Consider the following 25458-nt stretch of genomic DNA (forward strand, 5'->3'; position numbering starts at 1 on the left):
GCAGGGAACCAGAAAGTCACCTTGGTTGGTAGGCAAGCCTGTCTGGGAGGCCAGGAGACAGCTTGGACCACTGAGGACCTGGAGGCAGTCCCCAGCACCAGGGGCAGAGTTGAAACTGACCCCACAAAATTAGGCCAGATCAACCCCACCTGTGAGAATTTCAGGCAGGATCAAGCCTCTGATTCACTGTATGCAAACATGAGGGAGGAGGTAGTGGAGGTAAACAGCATGCCTGTACAAAGGAAAACCAAAGGCCCAGAGCCATACTGTATGGGCAGAGGTGATCTATTGTTCCAAGTAGTGCAAATACAAGGGGAGAAAGTAGAAGGGGTACTCGACGCCCTTCGATAGGCCAGCCTCATCGCCAACCCTCCCAAGTGTATGATAGGGCTAGCTGAGGCCAGATACCTCAGGTACGTAGTAGGAAGGGGCTCAGTGAAACCCCACTGGAACAAAGTAGAGGCAATTCAGAGATGGCCCCAACTGCTCTGCAAAAACCAAGTCTGAGCATTTTTAGGGATAGTGGGGTAGCATTACAGACTTAAGGACAGCCCTTTGCAGTAATCCAGTGCTCAGTGTAGGAATTCAGCCTACAGATGGATGCCTTGGAGGTAGGGCTAGGGGCCATTCTCTTGCAGATGGTGGGGGAGGAGGAACACTCAATCTTGTACCTTAGCCAGAAACTCCTCCCCAGGGAGCAACAGTATGCTGTCATTGAAAAGGAATGTCTGGCGGTTAAATGGGCCATGGAGACTCTCCGATACTAGATACTGGGGCGGCAGTTCACCCTTGTGACAGACCACACACTGCTCCAGTGGATGCACAGAAACAAGGAGAAGAATGCAAGAGTGCCTAGATGGTTCCTATCCCTACAACCCTTCCACTTCCAGGTACAGCATAGGGCCAGTAGCCAACACAGCAACACTGACTGCCTCTTGTCCTAACTAGCCCAACCCCATGGTGTTCAGCGGGGGGGGGGGGGGAGGGGGGGAATATGTGATACAGCAGGGTCAGAGGGCAGCAGGAGAGTGATAGATGGGAGGTATATAAGCCCCAGGATGATCAGAACAAAAGATGCAGCAGCGGCAGACTAGATTAATAGAAAGGATAATTTGGAAATATAGGAAAGATCACCACCACGGGCAAGCAGAAGGGTGGGACTTGTGGGCAAGGAATAAGAAAGTACTTTCAGTCCATGAAGTTAAAAAAAAACAACTTGCAAGTGTAAAGATGAAATTGGGAAGAAAGTTAGGGCTTGTTTTAGCTATGTGTTAGAGTAGCTGAGTGAGTCAGTTTAATTTTTAATGCAGTAGGTGGCAAATGGCCAATGCTATTGTGGTGAGTCCCATACTTTTCCTTGGTGTGTGTGGGGTCTATAGCCCCCTATTCTTGGGCTCCTCAAGTGCCCTGGAGGAGGAGAGAAGGGGAGCGGGGAGGTTGCCTCCTCCAATACTTTTCACCCCAGCAGGAGACAAAAGACAAAGCAACAGCTGTAGTTCTTCTAGTGTTTGCAGTGCTTGTGGAGCCACCTGAGAGCAGCTTCATCACCAGAATGAAAGGCCTTAAGCCACACTGAAGTCTGGGTAATTGGCACTCATTGACAACAACATGTGCCATTGACAAAGTGGGTCATTGCACAGACCTCGTGTAGAGAAGGGCTGCACGTATTCCTTGGCCAGTGTTCAGCAGGGGCCACAGCTGACATGGCAGGTCAAATCCCGATGGTCGAACGGTTGGATCAGCAACAAGGAAACCATTCCAAATGTCTTTAGTGGACCAATCATTGTGCCATAGGACTGCTGCTAACAGATTCCAATCTGGCATTAGAGCCCACACTGGATGTCTCAATGTAAATCGTGGAGTAGGGTGACTACAGATGTCCATGTACAGTAGAACTGGATTAGCATGTAGCTTTTCCACCAGTCCAGCTGTAAACTCTGCAACGAAGGTTTGGAGGAGCTAGTTGCTCAGAACTGGTAGCCATGGAATAGGAGCGGCTACAGGGTGCCTGTGCCGATGCGCATGGTCGAGTCCAATTCAACATCGACCAATTTAGTGAGAGGTGAATGACTCCACCCAGGGGCACAGTATTTCACTGAGGAATAGCACAGTTCCAGAGCTATGCTCCAAGTTGAACTGGCTAATTTGCTGATTAAATTATTCCTAGTCCTGATTTTGGCACCAGTCTTTTTTAGATGGTCACAGTAAATCAGAGCAGTCCAGTGTAACACCAAGGCAGACCAGTTTGCTGTTTTCTGTTAAGGTTGCTTGTGTTGTGTAACTCGCCTAACACTGTCTTGGTCATATTTGGTTGGAGATGCCAACTGCTACAGTAGTCTGCTATCTTGGCCAGGTAAGTGTTCATTATGTTCTCCAATTCAGTGAAAGCTGCAGTATGTCATCCCTACTCTTCCCTACACAGCTATGGCTCCCACTTAAATACTAGTTCAAAGATACAAGCTCCTCAGTACAGCCCTAAAAAAGCTGCAGTAACATTACTTTGGTGATAGTCTACCCTTTTTACTATGCTTTCTGCACTCATCTAGGACAACAGCGACCACTTCTACGCTTTTTCAAAAAGGAAACCTTGATACTCACTGAAGACACAGTTAAAAGGATAAGCCTCCTTATTTCCTCTCCAGGAGTTCATTTTGTCTATAACTTGTCCATACAGGTATCTAGCAATAACCATACAGCCTGAATTATTAAAACTACTTGGACTCTTTCAATTATTACAACTAGAGGGAGGTGGGGGGAGGAAAAACTGGCTCTCCGATGCCAACCAGCTGACCCACAAGCAAACTATTTAAACTTCCGAGAGGAGAGCTTGAGGGTAAAGTTTAAAGGAACTATAATCAGTTCATTTGTAGCATGCAAGAAATGCATCGGACAAAACTGTACAATATTCTATAATTGAGTATAAAAGATATTAGTGGGAAGCAATATGACATCTCATGCAAACCTAGGATGAAGCTAGCGATGGTTTTGCAGCACCACTGGGATTTAATGCAGAAAGTGAAATGCATCACAAAAGTGGGTGAGGAGTAAAGAAAATTTACATTGTCTGCATTACAACACAGAATACAATTTCCTCAAAGGCACTGAACAGAACGTATCTTTATAATTAGCTGTCCTAGTCCCTTTTTAATTCTGTATCTAAGATCTTTAATCTCATGTTAGACTTGATAAAACTTTGCTCATAATTTATAATTAGACACCTAGAGCCTGGCTTTAAAAAAAAAAAAAAAAAAGGTACTGTGCATTCATAACTCTTAATGAAGTTGGATTTCGGCACCGCAGGAGGGGAGGGAGAGAAATCAGAACCTCAATGTAATTATGAATTGAAAAGCGTTCACTTAAAAATTAAGTTTGTGATTTTTTTTTATATTTGAACTTTACCCCAATACTTATATTGGATTTCACACAGGTTCCAATATTTCCTAGTTTGTTTTTGATAATGAAACGAAGGAAGAATTTCTATTCTGGTGTGAATCACCAATTGTCTTGACTAACACGGCTGCTACTCTGAAGCCTGTCTTAACATGGCTGGTGCTGACTTAAGTAAGTTGTTCTAGGCCTCATGATGATTTGTAATTGTCTCATTCTTGCTGTTCTGTGTTTTCAGTTTTTACCGATTTTCACCATTACCATTTTTTTTTAAATTAAAGAGTAGTTCAGTTTTTACTGATTTACACCCATTTATCAATCCACTCTATTTTTGGGGGGTACTTACTTTGTTAAACACTAACACTACACGATTGTTGTGTCCTGCAGCGCTGAGATTAAAGCAATTCCGAAGTGTAAAACAGAACACGCACACGGTAGAGATCGGAAAAACTGACAACGTTAATAACACATTATTATTGGCTCACAAGGAGACACTGCCCACCTATTTCTTTGCATCTGTTTAGTGTGGCGCTGAATTTAAACAATCAATCCTTCACAGATAAAGATAAAGTAAAAAGGGAAACATGGGGTGAAAACGCAAATCTATGCCTGAAAACCAGTAGGAAAAATCAATGCTTAGAAATTTTCAAGAAAAGTAAAGAGGGGAGTGAAGAGGATGCATTACGCTGCGAGTACTGCAGCACTGAGGTTAGTGTTCACGCTGACAGAATAAAGGAGTATGTCGAAAGCAAGCAACACAAGAAGCTTGAAGAAGGTGGTGAGCTTTGGGATAAACAGTCAGTATCAGGAGCTTTCACTAGCGCATTAATGAAAGAGAACGAAGTACGATTGTGTCAATGAGTGTGTGTGTGCTCTTTGTTTTGCTGGACAATTAGTTAATTGCAGAAGGGCCTATTGGTGACCGTGTCACCCATTTTGTCGACGCAGCAATAACTGACATGTTTGATACGTACCAACTAACTTGGGAAAACTTGCCACAACTAACACAGATTCTGCTTCCTAGATGGTTACGTTTGCATGGGAGATTAAACTCACTCAAAAACCGGAGCTGCGACATATTACCTGTCCTGTTCATCTGATTAATGTTGCGCTGTAAGCAGCCACTGCTACAGAAGAAATGAAAGAGTTGAAATCTTCCATCACTGGATTCGGGGCCATTTTCAAGCATGCAGACAAGCTGAAGGTTTTGTTTTACACAGTGCAAGATGAGTGCAGAGCTGACTGCTGATTATCTACCCCGTTGTGCCACAATGGTGGAAGAGCTTGTACTTCACTGCCGGTCATATAAATAATGCGTGGATTGTGCTAATGCATCTCTAGATCATCCCGAGTTTAATGGTTCTAAAGCAGAAACTCTGAAGAGACTGGCAAATAACCAGAATGACTACCAGATTCTGCTCACCAAGATAATGTTCACTGTTGAAAACTTGGAATCATTGTGTGATAATTCCAGTGTTTTCCTTGTTTCTCAGACTACTGCCAATACAGAGGTTTACTGGATCCAGACAACCAAAATCTCAGCTAAACCGAACACAAAAGGTGCAGGAGAAACATATGATGAGAAAACTCAGCCATTTCTGGAAATCCTTCGGACCCCAGAACACAAGAAAACCAAAAAGCATTCAAAACCGTCAACACAATACTCAGTGAGAGATGGGAGACGCCCATGACCCATAATCTGAACCCCAAAGTGTTTGGTGCCGAAGATTCTTTTTGGAATGTCATCCAGGTGTTGCACCCCTTCCTCAAGGTGAATTTTGCAGCAAACTATGACCATTATGCCAGAGCCTTTGAACCATTTGCCACTAAAGATAAGATTTCAAATCTGAAAGGGGAATTTACTGCTTACATGAACTTGCCTAATCCTGACAATGCAAAACTGAATGTATGGGCTTTTTGGAACAGTCATCAAGACATACTTCCCAACTTCAGCAAAGTAGCACTGCGAGCTTTGAGTGTACCCCCTGGATTTATTGATGCAGAGTGCACATTTTCAAAGTTGGATTACCTCCAAGACAGCAAGAGGCTCAATATGAGTGAGCATACTTAGGAGAAAATGATGCGAGCATATGCAAACCAGGATACCTGGAAAAACTACTAGCTCTGAGACACACAAAATATCCCTTTGTACATTAAAAAAAAGTTTATACTGTAGTAAAATGTGTATATTACAAAAGGGTTTTTTGCTCCCCCCCAATTTTTCTATTTTTTAAATTTTAACCCAATTTCATTCTGGTTTTAATGTTTGGAAAATAAACACTGCAAAATGCCCTGATTATTATTTTTACAAATAAAAACTGAAAATGCAGAATGCTATTCTACACAATAGAATTCTGGTTGTATTTCCATATTTGTGTGCATTTTTACAATTTAAAAATAAAATTGGTTAAGTTTTTCCACTAACAAGTGTTTGCATTTTATTATTTAAGAGCACATTTTAAGTCCACAGGAGGAGAAACATTTTGTTTAGGGCCCCTCATTTTAATGTGTTCCAAAAAGAAATTCAGTATAGTCACTTCTAAGAAGTATCCTAACTCATTAAAAAGTCTAAAAGTAGAAGAACTGGCCATTGGTTTATATGTGAAGTAATGCATTTCTGTATTTTTCATGCAATGGAACTCTATTTTCAGTGAATATTCTTCCTAAATGGATTGTAACATACAAAAACTTTTTGGAAAAGGGTGATTAATATTAACCAGCCCCTCAAAAACCAAGAGTTTCCAGTGCAATCTACTAAAAATATTTAACAAATGCATAAAAATACCTGAACAGTATATTCATCTCCATGACAATAATTTGTGCTCCAACTACATTTTTACTGTACTAAAAACATAAACCCTATCCCCCTTCCACAAAAAACAAACAAAACCAAAAAAACACATCCAAAACTAAATTGTTGAGTTTGTTTCCTAAAAACTTGAAGTGAAGATTCTTCAGTGTTCTGTTCATCAGTTCCAATTCAGCTGTTTTATCTTCTTAATTTATTTCTCTAGTTTTAATTAATGCTTTGACTAATGTTTCAATGTTGATTTCTGGTGAAGGAAAAAAAGAAAAAAAATCTTTAAATTTGTTCATTTTTATGCAACTTTGCATAAATGCATATAGCAGATACCATGTTAAAAATTAAGCTTTCCTAATTCCCTTAACTAACTTTCCTAATTCTAATATAGTAGAATAATTTGCATTATCTGTCTGGCAAATTCACCAACATAATGATGGCCCAGTTATATAATAATTCAGTTCTGCCTTAAATGTTCTAGAAATACATTTCTTAAAATGGAATATTTTTCTACTATTTAAAACAAACTGCAGTTCATAATGCTTATTTGTGTAGATATCAATGCAAAATAACTGACAAATTACCATCTCATAACAGCAGTCAGAATCAATGTCAAACTGGCAGTTTAAATATTTTACTATTAAAAAAATTATCCCCAAGTGTGTTTGACACACGTTTTGCATGTCTCTCTACTATTATCTCCAATGCTAGATTTCCCCCAACCCAGTTATTTGTACTCAGTCTCTCTTTAGCAGCCACCCTTGTGGTACTATTTGCTGGAGTCTGAAGCACACTGGCTGCTTCATGAAATTTGGAACCTGGACAGCCAGACGGCCCAGACCAAAGCTCTCCCTCCTCCCGCCCCAATTAGGTAGGATTCTCTCCCATTTCATAACATCACTTTCCCACAACCACATCACCAAAACAATTCTATCAGTCCTCATTAGCGTTAAGCTGAGCTCCCTTCAGAGCAAAATTAATGCCAATCTTGAGCTGCAAATGTGCTGTTGAGGGTAGTCAACCCAAAAGCGACCCTCACAACTGAACAAGCCACCTCAGCCCTTGCATAGTTTGAACCTTTGACTACTGCTTCATAGCACTTCACACTACAAACTAGGCCAACAAGGCTTTACTAAGGTTAAAATCTTCACAATCTTACTTTGAAGTGCTGGATAATATGGAGTCAGCTGCTTGAGCATTCTGGTCATTGTAGGTACATCCTTTCCTTGAAGTCTATGCAGAATGTTGGGAGTAAGACCACTGGCATCTTCATCAAACATCTTATCTGACTCTCTGTTTTGTTGTTGGTAATCTTTGTATGAATTGTGGACAGAAGAGGAGGAACGAAATGAGGCCGAATCAGTCTTGAAATTTGATTTCTGATATCTTGATTCTTCTGACCAACTAGAACCACCTCTTGATGAAGAAGTGGAATTTGAAGACCCACCTCTGTAGTAAGATGAACAGCCTTGTAAAGGGTAGTTTGTCGAATATCCTCCAGATGAAGGATATGTAGCAGAGGAAGCAGAATAGGATGATCTCTGGTCAGGTAAATTCCTTGTATTTGGAAATGCTCTTTGACTCTTCCAATTTGTACCTCCAACACCATAAGCCATTCTGTTATCAGGTGCCGTAGTTTTGTTTCCTTGGGCACTATTAGACTTGTATTCTGTTGAATACCCACTCCCTGAATATGTGAAGTAGGGAGAGGTGCCTCCAACTGAAGTGGACTGGGAGGATACAGAAGCAGATTGGTTGAATTGCTTCAGCCATTCATTGATCCCAGTAGCAAAGCCTCCCGTCTGAAGGGCAAATGAATTACTGAGTGCAGCCATTGTTGCAGAATCATTAGGTTTTAGTCCATATGAGGATGATCCATCACCTGTTTGGTAACTATATGAACTGGCAGTGGTGAATGAAGTGTTTGCATCCAATTGTGATGTAAATTGTTCCTGTTCAGGTCTTTGAGATGAAAAATCTTGATTCCAATTAGTATTTCCTGAAAAGACACATGCAAGTAAACCTAAATAAAATGACAGGCCATCAGCAGAAGAAGTTGGTCAAACTTTAACTAACCCCATGGAGCCTGAATCCCTCCTGCACCCTGCCCCCCCAACTCCCTGCCCTAAGTCCCCTGCCTGCACCTCGCACCCCTCCTGTACCCCAACTCCCTGCCCTGAGCCCCCTTGTACAACCTGCACCCCTCCTGCACCCCAACCCCCTGCCCTGAGCTCCCTGCTGCACCCTGCACCTCTGTGCACCCCAACCCCCTTCCCTGAGCCCCCTCCTGCACCCCAACCCCCTTCCAAACTCCCTCCCGCAGTCCACACCCCTCCTGCACCCCTGCCCTGAGCCCCTTCCTGCACCCCAACCCCCTTTCCTGAGCCTCCTCATTAGGGCCGGCTTTAGGCCGATTCAGCCGATTCGGCTGAATTGGGCCCCGCGCCAAGAGGGCCCCGCGCTGCAGCTGTCCACCCAGCCCCCAGCTCACTTCCCTCTCCTCCCCTCCCCTGAACGCTCCGCCCCCTCCCCTGCTTCCCGCGAATCTGAAAAGAAGCAGGGGCGGCCGGCAGCACAAGGTAAGCTGGGGTGGTGGGGGCGCGAGAAGGGCTCCTGGGGGGCGCGGCTGGTTCCTGCAGGCCCCAGCGGCTCTGGCCCGGCTTGGCTCCAGCCCGGCCCCCGCGGCTAGGGGTCGGCTCCAGCCCGTCCCGGCCCCCGCGTCACGGCTCGGGTCTCCCCCCGTGGCGCGGGTCTCCCCCCCCCCCGCAGCACGGCTTGATTCCTGGGGGCGGGGCTTGCAGCAAGCCCCGTCCCCAGGAATCAGGCCACGCTCTTGCTAAAGCCGGCCCTGCTCCTCATACACCCCGCACCCCTCTGCTCCAATCCCTTATCCTGAGCCCCTTCCTGCACACCGCACCCCCTCCCACTCCGCTGCCCTGGCCCTGCATACAATTTCCCCACCCAGATGTGGCCCTCGGCCCAAAAAGTTTGCCCACTCCTGAACTAGTCCAAAAAACAAACAAACAAACAAAAGATGCTAATCCATGAAAATAAGCTATGACTGTGTGCCTCACCAATTAACAGTAGTGGGCTCAAATGAAGGATAACACAAATGTTAAACTGCCTGAAAAACAGTTCTAATCTGAAGAAACTGCCGGTAAAAAAACAAAAACTGTTTTTTTTTTTTTTTTTTTTTTTTTAAAGTCTGCCTCTCAGCCACCGCGTTTAGAATGTATGTCCAAGACTGACCTAAGTAGGGAGTAGGTGAAATTAACAGCACTATGTAAGGTTTACTTTTCTCATGTCACTTAAGGCCAGTTTAGAAACTTGAATGCCAAAAATATTTAAAGCAATTATGATGGAGATTTTCAGTGCTCAGCCTTTCTATTGTTTGCAGAATCTGCTTCCTCAGTGAGGTATTTACAGAGGCCTACATATTTGGGGACTGGATTGCCAAAAGTGCTCAGGGCTGGCCTAACTGCTCCCACTGAAGTCAGTGGTAAAACTCCAAGAGTTGTTAAAATCTGTTTTAAACTCAAATCACTAACATTCTGATAAAAAGGAGGGCTCTGTCTTAGAAATATCAGGAATGTCACTGTTCTTTTGAAGGGGAGGCTGTTGCATTTAAAGTGAAAAAAAAGAAGAAATTTTACAAAATTAAAACCTTTACAACATAATGAATAAAATATTGATACAAGCCTGATTTAAAAGATTTTTTGCAGCTCATCTTTGAGAATTTTTTTCTTGGCTTTAGGCAATATCCTGTTTTCACAGAGCTTTTGAGAATCTGCTAAAATTCTAACTTTTCTCCAATTTCTATTAACCATCTCACTTTGCCTATTTAACCAAAATGCTTCAAGTTCCAAATTTACTTTTTCTAGCTAATTAAATGCATCAGACATTAAAGCAGCAAAATTTCATTCACTTGATTTATAGAATCACAGGACTGGACGGGACTTTAAGAGGTCTGCTAGTCCAGTCCCCTGTGTGACACTTTAGGATATTATGAATACCAATATTATAAAATTGCAGTGATTTATGCCAGATATGCCGTGTAAGGTATCTACAAAAATGTTATAATTTGCCAGGTTATGATAATCTAGTTTATGTGTTTATATCACCTTTGTATTGTAAATTATATGTATGGTATGTCTGTAGTTCCAAACTTGTGCTGTGCATCTGAGTGACACACCCAGACAGATTGGCATTAGCACTGCCTAGCTTGTTTGACAGCCCACTAAGGGACATCAGCTATGCAACTGATAGAAGGCAAGGGATACACCTTATGACTCAGCAAGGCATGCAGGGGCATGCCTGTGGAAAGAACTCTAAGGCCTTTCAAAGTCATGTGCTATCTGCTATGAGTGTGTTTGAAACAAAGGAAGTACCAGACACATGGCAAAAACACTATATAAGGCAGCTGCATCTTCTCCATTTTGTCTTCAGTCCTGCTTCATGTCTTCAATCCTGCTTCTTATCTCTGGAGTAACCTTCCTACAAACTCCTGAAGATCTGAACAAAGGACTGAATGACCCATCCAAGTTGTGGATGTGTCCAGAGGGACTTTCAAGCCAGCAAACTCACCAATACTGCTAGGGACCGGATGGACTTTGAAGTAATTGTATGTGATTGTTTTTAACAACATCTCTCATTCTTTTTTCTTTATAATAAACTTTTAGCTTTAGTCACTAAAGGATTGGCTGGCAGCATGGTATTTTGGGTAAAATCCAAATCTACACTGACCTGGTAATGTGGCTGACCCTTTGAGGTCAGAAGAACATTTTGTATATGTGAGCAGAGTTTTTAAATAACTTCTCATTGTACTGGACCTAGGTCCTGATTGGGAGCCAGAAAACTGGAATGCAATAAAGGGGGCTGTGTGATTCTTTTTCTGATTCTTGATAACCAGTGTGGGGGATCAGAAGCACAGTTTGTGACTGGTTGGGGAGTTTAACTTCAATGTTACCCACTGGTCTTGGGAGTACCTGTTCTCCCTATTGCAGCCTGCCCTGACCTTGGCATGTTCAGTGAGGGCTGCCCCAGGCACACCAGGTCAGACCCTGCACTCAAGGCAGGACTAAGTATTATCTAGACCATCCCTGACATGTTTGTCTAACCTGCTTAAAATCTCCTCTGATGGAGATTCCACAACATCTCTAGGAAATTTATTTCAGTGCTTAACTACCCAGACAGTTAAGAAGTTTTTTCTAATGTCCAATCTAAACCGCCCTTGCTGAAAGTTAAGCCCATTGCTTCTTGTCCTATCCTCAGAGGTTAACGAGAACAATTTTTCTTCCTCCCCCAAATTTTTCAATCTTCCCTCACAGGTCATGTTTTCTAGACCTTTAATGATTTCTGTTGGTCTTCTCTGGACTTTCTCCAATTTGTCCACATCCTTCCTGAAATGTGGTGCCCAGAACTGGACACAATATTCCAGTTAAGGCCTAAAGAGCGCGGAGTAGAGCGGAAGAATTATTTCTTGTATATTGCCTACAACACTCCTGCTAATGCAGCCCAGAATGATGTATGCTTTATTTGCAACAACGTTACACTGTTGACTCATATTTAGACTGTGATCCACTATGACCCCCAGATCTTTTTTCCATAGTACTCCTTCGTAGACAGTCATTTTGTATGTGTGCAACTGACTGGTCCTGCCTAAGTGGAGTACTTTGCATTTGTCCTTACTGAATTTCATCCGATTTACAGCAGACCATTTCTCCAGATCATTTTGAATTTTAATCCTATCCTCCAAAGCACTTGCAACCCCTCCCAGCTTGGTATCGTCCACAAAATTTATAAGTGTACTCTCTATGCCATTATCTAAATCATTGATGAAGATATTGAACAGAACTGGACCCAAATCCAATCCCTGTGGGACCCCATTTGATGCACCCTTCCAGCTTGATTGTGAACCACTGATAACTACTCTCTGGGAACAGTTTTTCAACCAGTATGCACCCACCTTATAGTAGCTCCATCTAAATTTTATTTCCCTAGTTTGTTTATGAGAAAGTCATGCGAGACAGTATCAAAAAACCTTACTAAAGTCAAGATATACCACATCTACAACTTTCCCCCATCCACAAGGCTTGTTAGCATGTCAAAGAATGCTATTAGGTTGGTTTGACATGATTTGTTCTTGACAAATCCATGCTGACTGTTACTTATCATTTTATTATCTTTTAGGTGTCTGCAAACAGATTGCTTAATTATTTACTCCATTGTCTTTCTGGGTACTGAAGTTAAGATGACTGATCTGTAATTTCCTGGGTTGTCTTTAGTCCCCCTTTTATTGATTTGGACTATAATTTGCACCTTTTCCAGTCCTCTGGAATCTCTCCCATCTTCTATGACTTTTCAAAGATAATTGCTAATGGCTCAGATGTCTCCTAATTCAGCTCCTTGAGTAGTCTAAGATGTATTTCATCAGGCCCTGGTGACTTAAAAACATTAACTTGTCTAAGTACACCTCTACCCCGATATAACACGAATTCGGCTATAACACGAATTCGGCTATAACACGAATTCGGCTATAACACGGTAACGCAGTGCTCCGGGGGAGGGGGGGGGGGGAGGAAGAGGGTCTGCGCACTCCGGTGGATCAAAGCAAGTTCGATACAACGTGGTTTCACCTATAACACGGTAAGATTTTTTGGCTCCCGAGGACAGAGTTATACCGAGGTAGAGGTGTAATTTCTAACTTGTTCTCTCCCTATTTTAGCCTCTGATCCTACCTCATTTTCACTGGCATTCACTAAGTTAGATATCGAAATGTTTTTAGTGAAACTTTTTAGTGAAAACAAACAAAAAAATCATTTGGCGCTTCTGCCATTTCCACATTTTCTGTTATCTGCCCCCCACTCTCCCCCATTGAGTAATGGGCCTACCCTGTCTGGTCTTTCTCTTGCTTCTAATGTATTTGTAGAATGTTTTCTTGTTACCCTTTATGTCTCTAGCTTGTTTAATCTCATTTTGTGCCCTTTCCTTTCTAATTCTGTCCCTAAAAATTTGTGTTATTGGTTTCTTTTCATCCTTTGTAATTTGATCTAGTTTCCACTTTTTATAGGATTCTTTTTTGAGTTTTAGATCATTGAAGATCTCCTGGTTAAGCCACAGTGGTCTCTTGGCATGCTTCCTATCTTTCCAGTGGGATAGTTTGCTCTTATGCCGTGAAATCAGCTGTATCTTTCTTCAGTCCCAGAATTCCCTTTAACAAATCAGACTGTTCTTCAGGTGGACAGACAAGGGATGGTTGTGACATTGTCTTTACACGTAGGTTGGTACAGCACCACTCGTATTTGTTTCATGTAGTGGCTGACCCATATGTAACATTTCCCCCTCCCCCCCCCCCCCCCAAAATAGTTTAGTAATACTTTAGAGCAGAATGGAATACATCTTACCCTGTGCCCTTTAGTGGTTCCAGCAGATTTATTTCTGCTCACTGGACAATATGGCAGACTGACCCCTCACTGAAGAAACCCTCCCATCAAAGCCAGAAGATGACAGCTCTAGCACCGCCTGTTAATCTCAGCTACTTTGGTACCACCCAATGAAATGGGCAGGTCCTCAGGTGGTTAGTACCAGAATCAGGAAGGACTGAATCAGGAAGGATAAAACCCCAAACTCCTTGAACTGCACCAGACAACAAATGGAAATCACAGAGCACTTCTAAAGCACAGCATTCTAGTGGCAGAGTAGCATGACTGGGCAGAAGTTTAAGTCCTCATATAGCATGTTCTGTGAATTCAAAACCACTTTATTAAGAATATTTTGACAAAGACACCCTGCAAAGTACCTGAATTGCCTTTGTAATTTTCATAAGGCTTGTATGGTTTTGGGATGTTTTTTCCTGCTGAAAGCTCATCTTGAGATATTGACATCAATGGCCTCAGGCTGCTGGCATAATTGACCTAGGGGAGATAAAGCCCATCTCAGTGTATTTGTTCCAAACATTTACATTTCATTTTCAACATTTCAAAAACAGCAACTTTTCCTATAGAATGCCAAGACATTTTCTTTGGTAATGCTATTTTTAAGCAATGAATCCTATGTTTTGCTGTGCTGCTCAAGTTTGCCCCCTATTTTGCTCACAACTATCAATGTGAATAACAACTTCCTCCCATTTGATTTGAGTTTTGAATTAGCCATTAATCTCAAATATACAAGTTAGGCCTTTGAGCTCTCTCTCTCTCACACATACACACCCACACCTTATGATACCTGTTTATCATAATGTGCCTAGTGCTAGCAAAATGAAAGCCAACCAAACATACTAACCATTTAGCCAGTATTAATACATTCTAGTTTTGACCGTGCTAATGTTTTTTTCCTTGAAAGACTTCAGGGATTATTTTCCTTATTCCCCTCCTCCTTCTCCAGTTACTGTACAGGTTTTCAAAACTTTGTTATATTTTAAAATAATATTCATGGCAATGTCATGGGTGAATGTTTGAATTTCATGGGATATGCATGGCTGCTGAGTCCCCCCAGAACCAAACTGATTCGATTCTTCCAGCAATGAGGAGGCGGTTTGTGGGGAGCAGGTCAGTCCCAACCCTGTGGGGGAAAGCAGAGATGGTGGGCAGGTCCTATTCCAAGGAATTGAGGGATGGCAGGCAGGCAGCAGGTCTCACCACAAGGTGCTGACTGATCTGACCCAGCCCAGCATGGGGCAAGGATCAGAACCTGGCTCACTCTGCACTCCGCTCCAGGCCAGGCTACTGCTTAGTGATTAGGAGCCTCGGCGTGGACCCTGCAAGTCCTGGGAAGAAACTGAAGCACCAGCTGGTGAGAAACGAGGATCCATCCACTCTATCCTCCTGCCAGGGCAGGGCCCCTCACATACCTGCTCCTGTTCCAAGCAGTGGCAGCATGGGCTATGATATTGGCTACGGTGGAGGAATGGATCCTGGTCTCAGCTCCTGCAGTGTCTACCTCGGGCCTGCAGGAGCCACTGTATACAGGCTGGCCAGGTTCCCAACCACTGCGTTGCCAGAGCCAGCCCTCCTCCCCCCCCACCTCCTATCAGCCAGACAGGAAGCAGCAACCTGGATGGGAGCCAAACAGCATAAGCCAGGCCCTGATCTCTGACCCTGGCTGGGCCAGACCATCTAGAGCCATATACAGGAACTCCTCACTTAAAGTCACCCTGGTTAATGCTGTTTCGATGTTAAGTTGCTGATCAATTAGGGAACCAGGGTGGACCAGCAGCCCCCTATCAGCTCCCCACTCCCCTAAGTTCCCTGTGCAGCAGCTGTCCCTCCCCCCCTCTGCCTTGGAGCTGCTCTGAGACTCCTGCTTGCTGTATGGGATAGGAGGGGGGGGGAGAGAAGAAGGGAGCTAATGTCAGGGTGTCTCCCGCTCCCCCTTGCTCCTGCACCCTGCTTACCCCATCTTCCATAGAGCAGGGGGAGACACACGATGGAGGGGATGGAGGGACGGAGCTTCTAGACAGTAGCTGCTGTCTCAGGTCTCAGCAAGCTGATTTAATTAACAAGGCAGTGTACTTAAGCCTGGGGTCGGCTATTTAAAGGGGAAATGTGCATTTTTTCTCTCACACACAGGGTGTGTGTCTCAGTCTGCCCTCCCTCCTTTCCTGTTGCCTTGTAGAGTGTTGTGAGAGTTAACCCTTCATGGCTCAGTCAACTGCTAGTTCATTTAGCAGTAAGGCATTCCCTGGGAAATATCCCATCCTCTGACCCCTCCACCTCAACCAAGCTTCACAATCATCATCACTGTGTACCAGTATTAAATTGTTTGTTTAAAACAGAGAGAGAGAGAGAGAGAGAGAGAGAGAGAGAGAGAGTGTGTGTGTGTGTGAGAGTGAGAGAGAGTTAGTATTTTGTCTGCTGAAAAAATTTCCCTGGAACCTAACCCCCTCATTTACATTAATTCTTATGGGGAAATTGGATTTGCTTAACATCGTTTCGCTTAAAGTCGCATTTTTCAGGAACATAACTACAGCCTTAAGTGAGGAGTTCCTGTAATGAGACACATCCCTATCCCAGCCGCCAATCCCCTCCCTCCCAGAATAGGACCAACCCACCATCTTTTTGACCCACTCCAGAATGGGACCAGTCTGCTAACCCCCCACAAGCAGCCGTGGCCTCAACAGGGAGAAAGTAGGGATGTCTGCTTCCGCCTTTCTGCTGTTGAAAGTCGCAATACTAGGCTAACTTATCACTGTTTCATGGAACCATGATTTTCACTGGTCGCTATATACAAGCGGATAAAAACAGAGGAGCAACCAGACTAGTTGTCTCTACTACAGTCTGCTGCTATATGAGAAGAAACAGGAGCTGTTCTCATGGCTCAAAGCCTCAAGCAGGAACAGAGCTGCATGCCACCAATGAGAACTGTCCACATGTCCAGGGAGAAAAGAATGAAGCAGCCAAGTAGTGTCACTTGGGGGAAAACACCAAATGATTGAGTTAGTTCCCTTATATCTTGGATATACAAGTGGCAGGAAAGCAGTGTGGTGGGAGAACAACTAGGCAACATGTAAGCATGTGCAGAAGAAGGTAAAGGAGGCCAACTGAAGAGAGACACATGCAGAGGGGAGAAAAATAGGACAAATGGGACGTGGAAAAGAAATTAAAAAGAAAAAACTGCAATTAACTTCTCAAAACTAAGCTACTTATACTTAAATTTATTTCCTAATTTCTGTGCCAAATGCCGTAGTTGTTTCAGGGACGTTACATGATTATGAATGGGAGGAGTGGGTAAACCAATGGGAAAACCCTTGCAACAGACCACCACAATATGGAACTAGTCATTGAGGTAGACCAATTACTTACAGCTGCTTTCTTTTTACAAAAGGTCTTCAAAGCTTCGGTCAGCTCTTGTGTAATACTAACTACCAGAGTTGCTTCTGTGTCTGAGGTGACCCGAAAAGATTCCTGTCAAATTAAAAATAATCACACATTCAAAAAGGTTAAGTTTCAAACAATAACTAAGGACACTTATCTCAAATACTCAACCCGACTTCCCATAGGAGATCATGAGTTTTGGGAAACAGATGCAAAATAAATGGATTCAAATGAAGTTCTATGACCAACTCAAGCAAAAAATTAAGGAAATGAGATTTAAAAAGCAAAAAAAGGGCTGAGAATTTACAAACTGGATGCTAACAGACATCAAATCCTAGTGATGACTGAACCAGATGATAATCTAAATAAAGAGGGCTTTTCATCCACACTGGTAGCTGTTTCCACTGCTTCACACTGCCTCAGACATTTTAGGATTCAGAATGACATTTCTGGAATCTTGTTATATAGATGGGGCAAAATGGCATAAAAGAGTGGAAGAACAACCAGAGAGCACCACAGTAAAAACCAAAAAGGCAGGATGAAGCAGGTGTCCGAGCCTCTCTTCAAATTATTTTTAAAGAAAATAGTTAAGTAACCTTTTCTTCTCAGAACTTCTAAATACAGATGAGACACTTCCCTAAACAAATTACAGGCCATAATTAATCATGAACATTCTCCTAGCAAAACATTTTAGACATTAAACATTATTAAAAATTACTTTAGCAGCTAATGTTAAAATCTCTACAAAAAGCAGAGATATCAAGTTCTATTTCTTTGAACTCTGAAGCAGTTCAAATTCATGTTCTAATGTATGATGTTACAGGCAACAGCAAGCAGCAAAGGATTTATTTATACTGTAGCTGCCCTATCTTTAAGATTTGGTGAAATATGACTTGAAAAGTAGGAATTACTGATCAAGTTCATTCATAAACTTTCAAGTGATTTATGCAAGATTCGTTCTTTCTGCAGTGGTGCAAATCCAGTGTTAAAACGTAGCAAATCCTGGCAAAAGTACTTTTTGTACATACCAAGTATTCTAGGGCTTTCTGCTTTCGAACTGGATCATTCTGTAGGGGGGGAAAACCACCACAAGGACTGATTACAGTGCTTTTATATATATATATATATATACACACACACACACACTTCTGCAAAACATCATAATATATAACAACCAAATGCTCGAGGGAAGAAAATATTTTACAGCAGTCAATTATAATCTTAGGCCCTTATTGCTGGTATATACAGTAACAACTGCAATATTTCCATTTTGGGCTACGTAAGTTTCAAAATTAAGACAGACTTTAGCTCCCAAGATATAGGGTTCCTGAAAAAACTCTTCACTTTCAGCAATTACCTTTCTGTTCTCATGTTGACCATAAGAGAACAGGTCTTTTACTGTTAAATAGTTAACATTTTATTTCAAATGTTACAGCTTATTTCAATGATAAGCTGATATTCTTCTTAAGGTGAAATGCTAATAGAATTTACTTTGCCATTAACATATTTCATACGAGGATAATCAAAGCACCTTACAAAAAAATAAAATAAAAATCAACACCTGTGAGGGGATAGAAGTAATTATGCCAATTTTATATGCAGAAAATGAGGTTGAAAGGCTCGTGCACGGTCAGTGGATGAATTAGGACTCCTGGGCTCTACTCCGAACATCCAATTGCACAAGTTTAAGTAAAGGTACATATACCAAAGCAAGATAAAGTTATGTAAGACTGTTTTAAAACAATATAAATGTTTCCACATAAGAATTTAGGGTTGCCAACTTTCTGATTGCAGGAAACAAAACACCCTTGCCCCATCCTCTTCCCTGAGGCCCCATCCCCCTACCACACCCCCTCTCTAAGGCCCCTCCCCCACTCACACCATTCCCCCACCCCCTCCATTGCTCGTTCTCACCCACCCTCGCTCACTTGCTCATTTTCACCGGGATGGGGCAGAGGGTTGGGGTGTGGGTGCTGGGGGTGAGCCAGAGATTCATAGACTCATAGACTTTAAGGTCAGAAGGGATCATTATGATCATCTAGTCTGACCTCCTGCACAATGCAGGCCACAGAATCTCACCCACCCACTCCTGTAACAAAGCCCTAACCTATGCCTGAGTTACTGAAGTCCTCAAATCGTGGTTTAAAGACCTCAAGGTGCAGAGAATCCTCCAGCAAGTGACCCGTGCCCCACGCTGCAGAGGAAGGCAAAAAACCTTCAGTGCCTCTGCCAATCTGCCCTGGAGGAAAATTCCTTCCCGACCCCAAATATGGCGATCAGTTAAACCCTGAGCATGTGGGCAAGATTCACCAGCCAGCACCCAGGAAGGAATTCTCTGTAGTAACTCAGATCCCACCCCATCTAACAACCCATCACAGGCCATTGGGCATATTTACCTGCTAATAATCAAAGATGAATTAATTGCCAAAATTAGGCTATCCCATCATACCATCCCCTCCATAAAAACTTATCAAGCTTAGTCTTGAAGCCAGATACGTCTTTTGCTCCCACTACTCCCCTTGGAAGGCTGTTCCAGAACTTCACTCCTCTAATGGTAGAAACCTTCCTCTAATTTCAAGTCTAAACTTCCTAATGTCCAGTTTATATCCATTTATTCTTGTGTCCACATTGGTACTAAGCGTGAATAATGAAAGGTTTGGGGGTGAGGGCTCCGGCTGGGGGTACAGGCTCTGGGGTGGGGCCAAGGATGAGGGGTTCAGAGTGTGGAGGGCGGCTCTGGGCTGGGGCTTGGGATGGCATGCGGGCTCCGGGGTGGGGCCAGGAGGTTGGGGTATGGGGGGTGGGATAAGGACTCCGGCTGAGGGTGCAGGCTCCGGGGCAGGACGGGGGATGAAGGGTTTGGAGTGCAGGAGGGGGCTCAGGGCTAGGGCAGGCAATTGGTGTGCAGGAGGGTGTGGGCTCCGTGAGGGAGTTGGGGGTATGGGAGGGGGCTCAGGGCTGGTGGAGGAGGTTCGGGGTGTGGTGCAGGGTCTGGACAGCGCTTACCTGAGACGGTTCCCAGAAGCGGTGACATGTCCTCTGGCTCCTAGGCACAGAGGCGCCCACGGAGGCTCCGTGCGCTGCCTTAGCCCGCAGGCACTGCCCCACAGTTCCCATTAGCCGTGGTGTAGGCCAATGGGAGCTGTGGAGCCGGTGCTCGGGGTGGGGACAGCGTGCAGAGCCTCCATGGCTACTCCTGTGCATAGGGGACACAGGGATATGCCAGCCGCTTGCAGGAGCTATACTGAGCCTGGGAATCTTTTAGGAATGAAGGGTGTGTGTGGGTGTGGGTGTGTGTGTTGCGTATCTCATTACTGGAATTATTTCTCAGTTTAGGCAAACTGATTTCTGCCTTTAACTAGATGATTAAATACTCCAAAGGAAAAAAAAAATAATCCAGCCAAGTACTATCAGCACTTAGTAGATTTACCATTTTAAAGTGAACCTGCCTTAGCCCTGCTGCACCACCAACTGGATTTTTAATGGCCCGGTCAGTGGTGCTGACAGCAACCACCAGGGTCCCTTTTTGACCAGGCTCCTGGCAACTCTAGTTTGCATAGGTTTAACTAGATCAGTTTTTTAAATGTACAAGAAAGCTGCAACTGAAGAGAAGTCTAGTGGTGAATCCAAAGCTTAACAACTGATGACAAGCCATTATGAAGAGGGAAGATGTCATATTCAAGTGTGGAATTTCTTATAGAATGTGAATATCTTCCTCCGGGAGCCAATTTCTTCCCTGATGAGACACTGTGCTTTGATAGCTCTCATGGCACCAGCAGATCTCCATGCCAATGAAATAGGCCACAACTAAGAGCCAAAAGTATCAAGACAACTGGTTGGCCTGAGACCACACACAGTGCCAAATTCCAGAAGAATCATAGTTCTTACAGCAATGGTTCTCAAATAGATGCACACATACCCATGGGTGTAGGCAGAGGTCTTCCAGGGAATACATCAACTCATCTAGATATTTGCCTAGTTTTACAACAGGCTACATAAAAAGCCTAGCAAAGTCACTACAAACTAAAATTTCATACACACAAAATCAGAGAGTAAGCAAATTCTCAGTGTGTTGTGACACTTTTGTATTTTTATATCTGATTTTGTAAGCAAGCAGTTTTTAAGTGAGCTGAAACTTGGAGTACTCAAGCCAACTTAGACTCGTGAAAGGGGTACAGTAGTCTGGAAAGGTTGAGAACCACTGATTTATACCATATGGTGTGTGTCAAAGTTTTGATATTAAGATCAAGATAAGGCTGACAAAGCTGTTGGTGCCTAGTGCTTTTCAGGGCAGCTACTAAAGGCATCATCAATATAAATTAATTATTTGTATTACTGTAGCAACTAGGAGCCACGGTCATGAACCAAGACAACATTGTGCTAGGGTACATCTTTGAGAAAAATCTGTGGATTTTTTTATTGTCCTTTTGCTAACCCAAGATTTAACAAGTTATTGAGTATAGAAGATCTTTGATTTAAAGAAGGAGGGAATAGTGAGGAAGCAGACTGACTGACTTTCTACTTGGGGTACAGAGACAAAGCTTCCTCCACAAAATTGATTAACCAAAGAGTGGTAAGCATCTCTTACCAACATGAAGATTTGTTATGGGAGGTTATTTCACTTTATTGTATAAAGTGGAATACAATATCAAGAAAATAGGAAATTGAGTCAAAACAGGTAGACATTCAGAAAACAAGAACAATGAAACATAACTATCATACAACACATTTCAAAATTACTAACTCTTACCTCAGGCTTGTAATCATCTTCCCACCTAGAATAAAAAGAAGAAAGTTCAGTTGTTAAAGCAACATCATAAAGGCTATTTTAAAAAGGATTTAGAATTTTATATAAGCCATCCTGCGCACAGATTTCAACTTCCCAAGTGACCTCAATTATTAATCAAGACCTCCCACCATATGGCACATCTGTAGAACCACATTCAATGCTGGGATATAGGACCACAATAAGGCCACCAGAAGAGTCCAAGAACACTTTCTACTAGGGCTGTGAAGAGATTAAAAAAAATTAATCGTGATTAATCGCGCTGTTAAATAGAATACTATTTATATAACTACTGTTGGATGTTCTCCACATTTTCAAATATATTGATTTCAGTTACAAAACAGAATACAAAGTGTACAGTGCTTACTTTATATTCATTTATTATAAATATTTGCACTGTAAAAATAAAAAATGGTATTTCTCAATTCACTTAATACAAGTACTGTAGTGCAATCTCTATCAAGAAAGTTAAACTTACAAATGTAGAATTATGTACAAAAAACTAACTGCGTTCAAAAATAAAACAATGTAAAACTTTGGAGTCTACATGTCAACTCAGTCCTACTTCTTGTTCAGCCAATTAAGATTAAGTTAGATAAGTTTATGGAGGGAATGGTTTAATGGTAAAACATAGTAGTCAAGGAAAACCAAGAAATGGTAGGTAAATAGTATAATGGCTAACAGGGGTCAGGCTGGAGACTCTTGTCTATATGCTCGGGGTCTTACTGATCGCCATATTTGGGGTCGGGAAGGAATTTTCCTCCAGGGCAGATTGGCTGAGCCTCTGGAGGTTTTTCGCCTTGCTACGCAGCATGGGGCAGGGATCTCTAGCAGGAGGGTCTCTGCCGATTGAAGTCACTAAAAACAGGATTGGGGACTTCAACAGCAGAGTCCAGGGAAGGGGTAGGGACGGTTTTATGGCCTGCAGCATGCAGGGGGTCAGACCAGATGATCATAATGGTCCCTTCTGACCTCAAAGTCTATGAGTCTATGAGTCAATTGGTCAGACAAACAAGCTTGTTTACATTTGCAGGAGATAATGGTGCATGCTTCTTGTTTACAAAATGTCACCTGAAAGTGAGAGTAGGCAAGATATTTATGTGCCAGATGCGCTAAAGATTCGTATGTTCGGACATGTAGGCTCTAAAGTTTTACATATCTCCACTCAAACACAAAACAATGTAACAAAAAAAAAAAAAATCTACATTTGTAAATTGCATTTTCACGATAGAGATTGCAATATGATACTTGTATGAGGTGAACTGAAAAATACTATTTCTTATTTTTCCAGTGCAAATATTTGTAATAAAAATAATATAAAGTGAGTACTGTACACTTTGTATTCTGTGTTGTAATTTAAATCAATATATTTGAAAATGTAGAAAAACATGTAAAATATTTAATACATTTCAATTAGTATTCTATTGTTTTAACAGTGTGATTATATGCTATTATTTTTCTACTATACAGACATAAATAGTAACAAAGCTCCTTCACAGAACATCAGCTCCTTGATAAGAAAAATGCCTTAATTATCTTGGTCATCTCCTTTGACTGTGTGCCACCTCTGCAACATTCTCAACCAATGCCAGCCCTGGGCATGATGGACCATTTTGGGATATGATCTGAAGTTTCTCTATATATAAATACATCATGCTGCCATTAAATGACTCAGCAAGTGCAATACATCAGAAAGTCATAGTTATACATACAAGATTAAAATAATCTATAACTCACTGATAATCAACAAAGTTTTGTACAAGAGGAAAAACTGAACAAAGACAACAAATAAAATGTAGGATTTTTTTCTAAAGACAAGTTGCAATGGTCTGAGATAAACAAAATAAGTAGCCACTTAATCATTTCAAATGTATGGTGATGTAATGGTAATAAATCTATTCATGTGGGAGTTTACTGGAAGTTTCCTCACCTTGATTTTTTCTTTGATGATGAGGCTAGAAAAAAAAAATTGGATGCGGTCAGCAAGAGCACATGTGCATTATAGTATCATTGAAAACGGATTATAATATAAATTAAATATTTATTTACACTCCGAGCTCAGTTAAGTACAGAACTCTTCAGCAATGGCCCTGTTCATTATGCCAATGGATCTGATTAAATTTTGTCACCATCAGCCAAATTCACCTTCCCTCTTATCTTATTATTAGACCAGGGGTAGGCAAACTTTTTGGGCCGAGGGCCACATCTGGGTGGGGAAATTGTATGCAGGGCCGGGGCAGAGGGTTGGGGTGCGTGAGGGAGTGTGAGGTGTGGGAGGGGGTGCAGTGTGCAGGCAGGGGCTCAGGGCAAGGGACTGGGCCAGAGGAGGGGTGCAGGGTGTATGAGGGGGCTCAGGGCAGGGGGTTGGGGTGCAGGAGGGGTGTGAGGAGCAGGTAGGGGGCTCAGGGCAGGGGGTTGGGGTGCAGGAGGGGTGTGAGGAGCAGGTAGGGGGCTTAGGGTAGGGAGTTGGGGGGCAGGGTTCGGGCTCCGGCCTGGCGCCACTTACCTAAAGCGGCTCCAGGGTGGCAGCGGTGCGCACGGGGGGGGAGGGCCCGTTCCCGGCTAATGGGAGCTGCAGGAGGCGGTACCTGGAGGCAAGGGCAACACACAGACCCCTCTGTCCCCCTCCCTGCCCGGGGGCTGCAGGGAAGTGGTGCTGGCCGCTTCTGAGATTGGCGTGGGGCCTGCAGCGCCACGGGGGGCAATCCTGTGGGCTGACTGTAGTTTGCCCACCCCTGTATTAGACTATTAAAGTGTACCAGGTACTGTCTGCCCCCAATTGGCATCATTCAGATTGTGTCACACCAAGATGTCCCAGATTATATAAATGTATTTGGATCAAATATTTATATCTGACCTTTTTCATTACTAAGCTAATTTTAAAGATATAGTATTTGCAGTATTCAGCTACACTGACATTTTAATGGGTCAGAGGACTGTTAGCATACTAAAGCCAGTTCAGAGGTTCTATAAAGAACCCATAGTTTTTCTAGTGGAGGGCACTCAGCTTCTTTCAACAGACTGTAGAGTACATAACCAGGTAGGCCCCCTTGCCTTGGTATAAATAGCAGTGTAAATAGTGAGGCAAGTAAAGACATGCCTGAAGGACACCGGTATGAATCCAAGTATGTGCCCCACATGGCAGTCTACTTGCCCAAGCTGTGCCTCCCTGTCTAAACTGCTATTTTTAACAGCGTAGTCACATTGCCTCCCCATTGCTAGAGCCTCCCCCTGCTTCAGGGAAAGACTCCAGCAGTGGGAAAAGGCTCAGTCTTTTCCCACTGCCTCCACCCTGCCAGGGCCTCTCACTTACAGGTACAGCTATACACTGCAAGCTGGCGTTTCGCTGCAACATATAGCTACACATCCTACACACCACCGCCAGCAGTGTGTGGTGTAGACATAGCCATAGTTCAATCAGGAAGGAGAAATGTTTATCAACTTATTCCAAACCAATGACATATAATACAGCATTTTTCATTGAAATACATTTGTCAGTTGAGTTAATGAGTACAATAACTATTAATTATGATCTTAAATAGTAGAGACAAGATGGGTGAGGTAATATTTTTTATTGAACCGAGTTCTGTTGATAAAAGAGACAAGCTTTCCACTTTACATAGAGCTCTTCCGGTCTGGGAAATGTACTCAGTGTCACAACTAAATACAAGATG

At 42.9% G+C, this 25458-nt stretch overlaps 1 protein-coding gene across 1 annotated transcript in view; it reads right to left on the reverse strand.

Annotated features, from left to right (window-relative positions):
• Nucleotides 1-2890: 2890 nt before the first annotated feature.
• The window catches only part of LOC128831799 (uncharacterized), a 53982-nt gene continuing 31414 nt past the window's right edge, over nucleotides 2891-25458 (reverse strand). The window contains exons 11-17 of the mRNA XM_054018567.1: nucleotides 23715-23739; nucleotides 21749-21773; nucleotides 18027-18065; nucleotides 16987-17088; nucleotides 13986-14100; nucleotides 7347-8186; nucleotides 2891-6440 (exon numbers count right to left, since the gene is read on the reverse strand). Of these exons, the coding sequence (XP_053874542.1) occupies nucleotides 6385-6440; nucleotides 7347-8186; nucleotides 13986-14100; nucleotides 16987-17088; nucleotides 18027-18065; nucleotides 21749-21773; nucleotides 23715-23739 (1202 nt within the window). The 3' untranslated portion in view covers nucleotides 2891-6384. The remainder of the gene's footprint in view (nucleotides 6441-7346; nucleotides 8187-13985; nucleotides 14101-16986; nucleotides 17089-18026; nucleotides 18066-21748; nucleotides 21774-23714; nucleotides 23740-25458) is intronic.

This window comes from Malaclemys terrapin, chromosome 2 (genome assembly GCF_027887155.1).
Source record: "Malaclemys terrapin pileata isolate rMalTer1 chromosome 2, rMalTer1.hap1, whole genome shotgun sequence".
NCBI lineage: Eukaryota > Metazoa > Chordata > Testudines > Emydidae > Malaclemys > Malaclemys terrapin.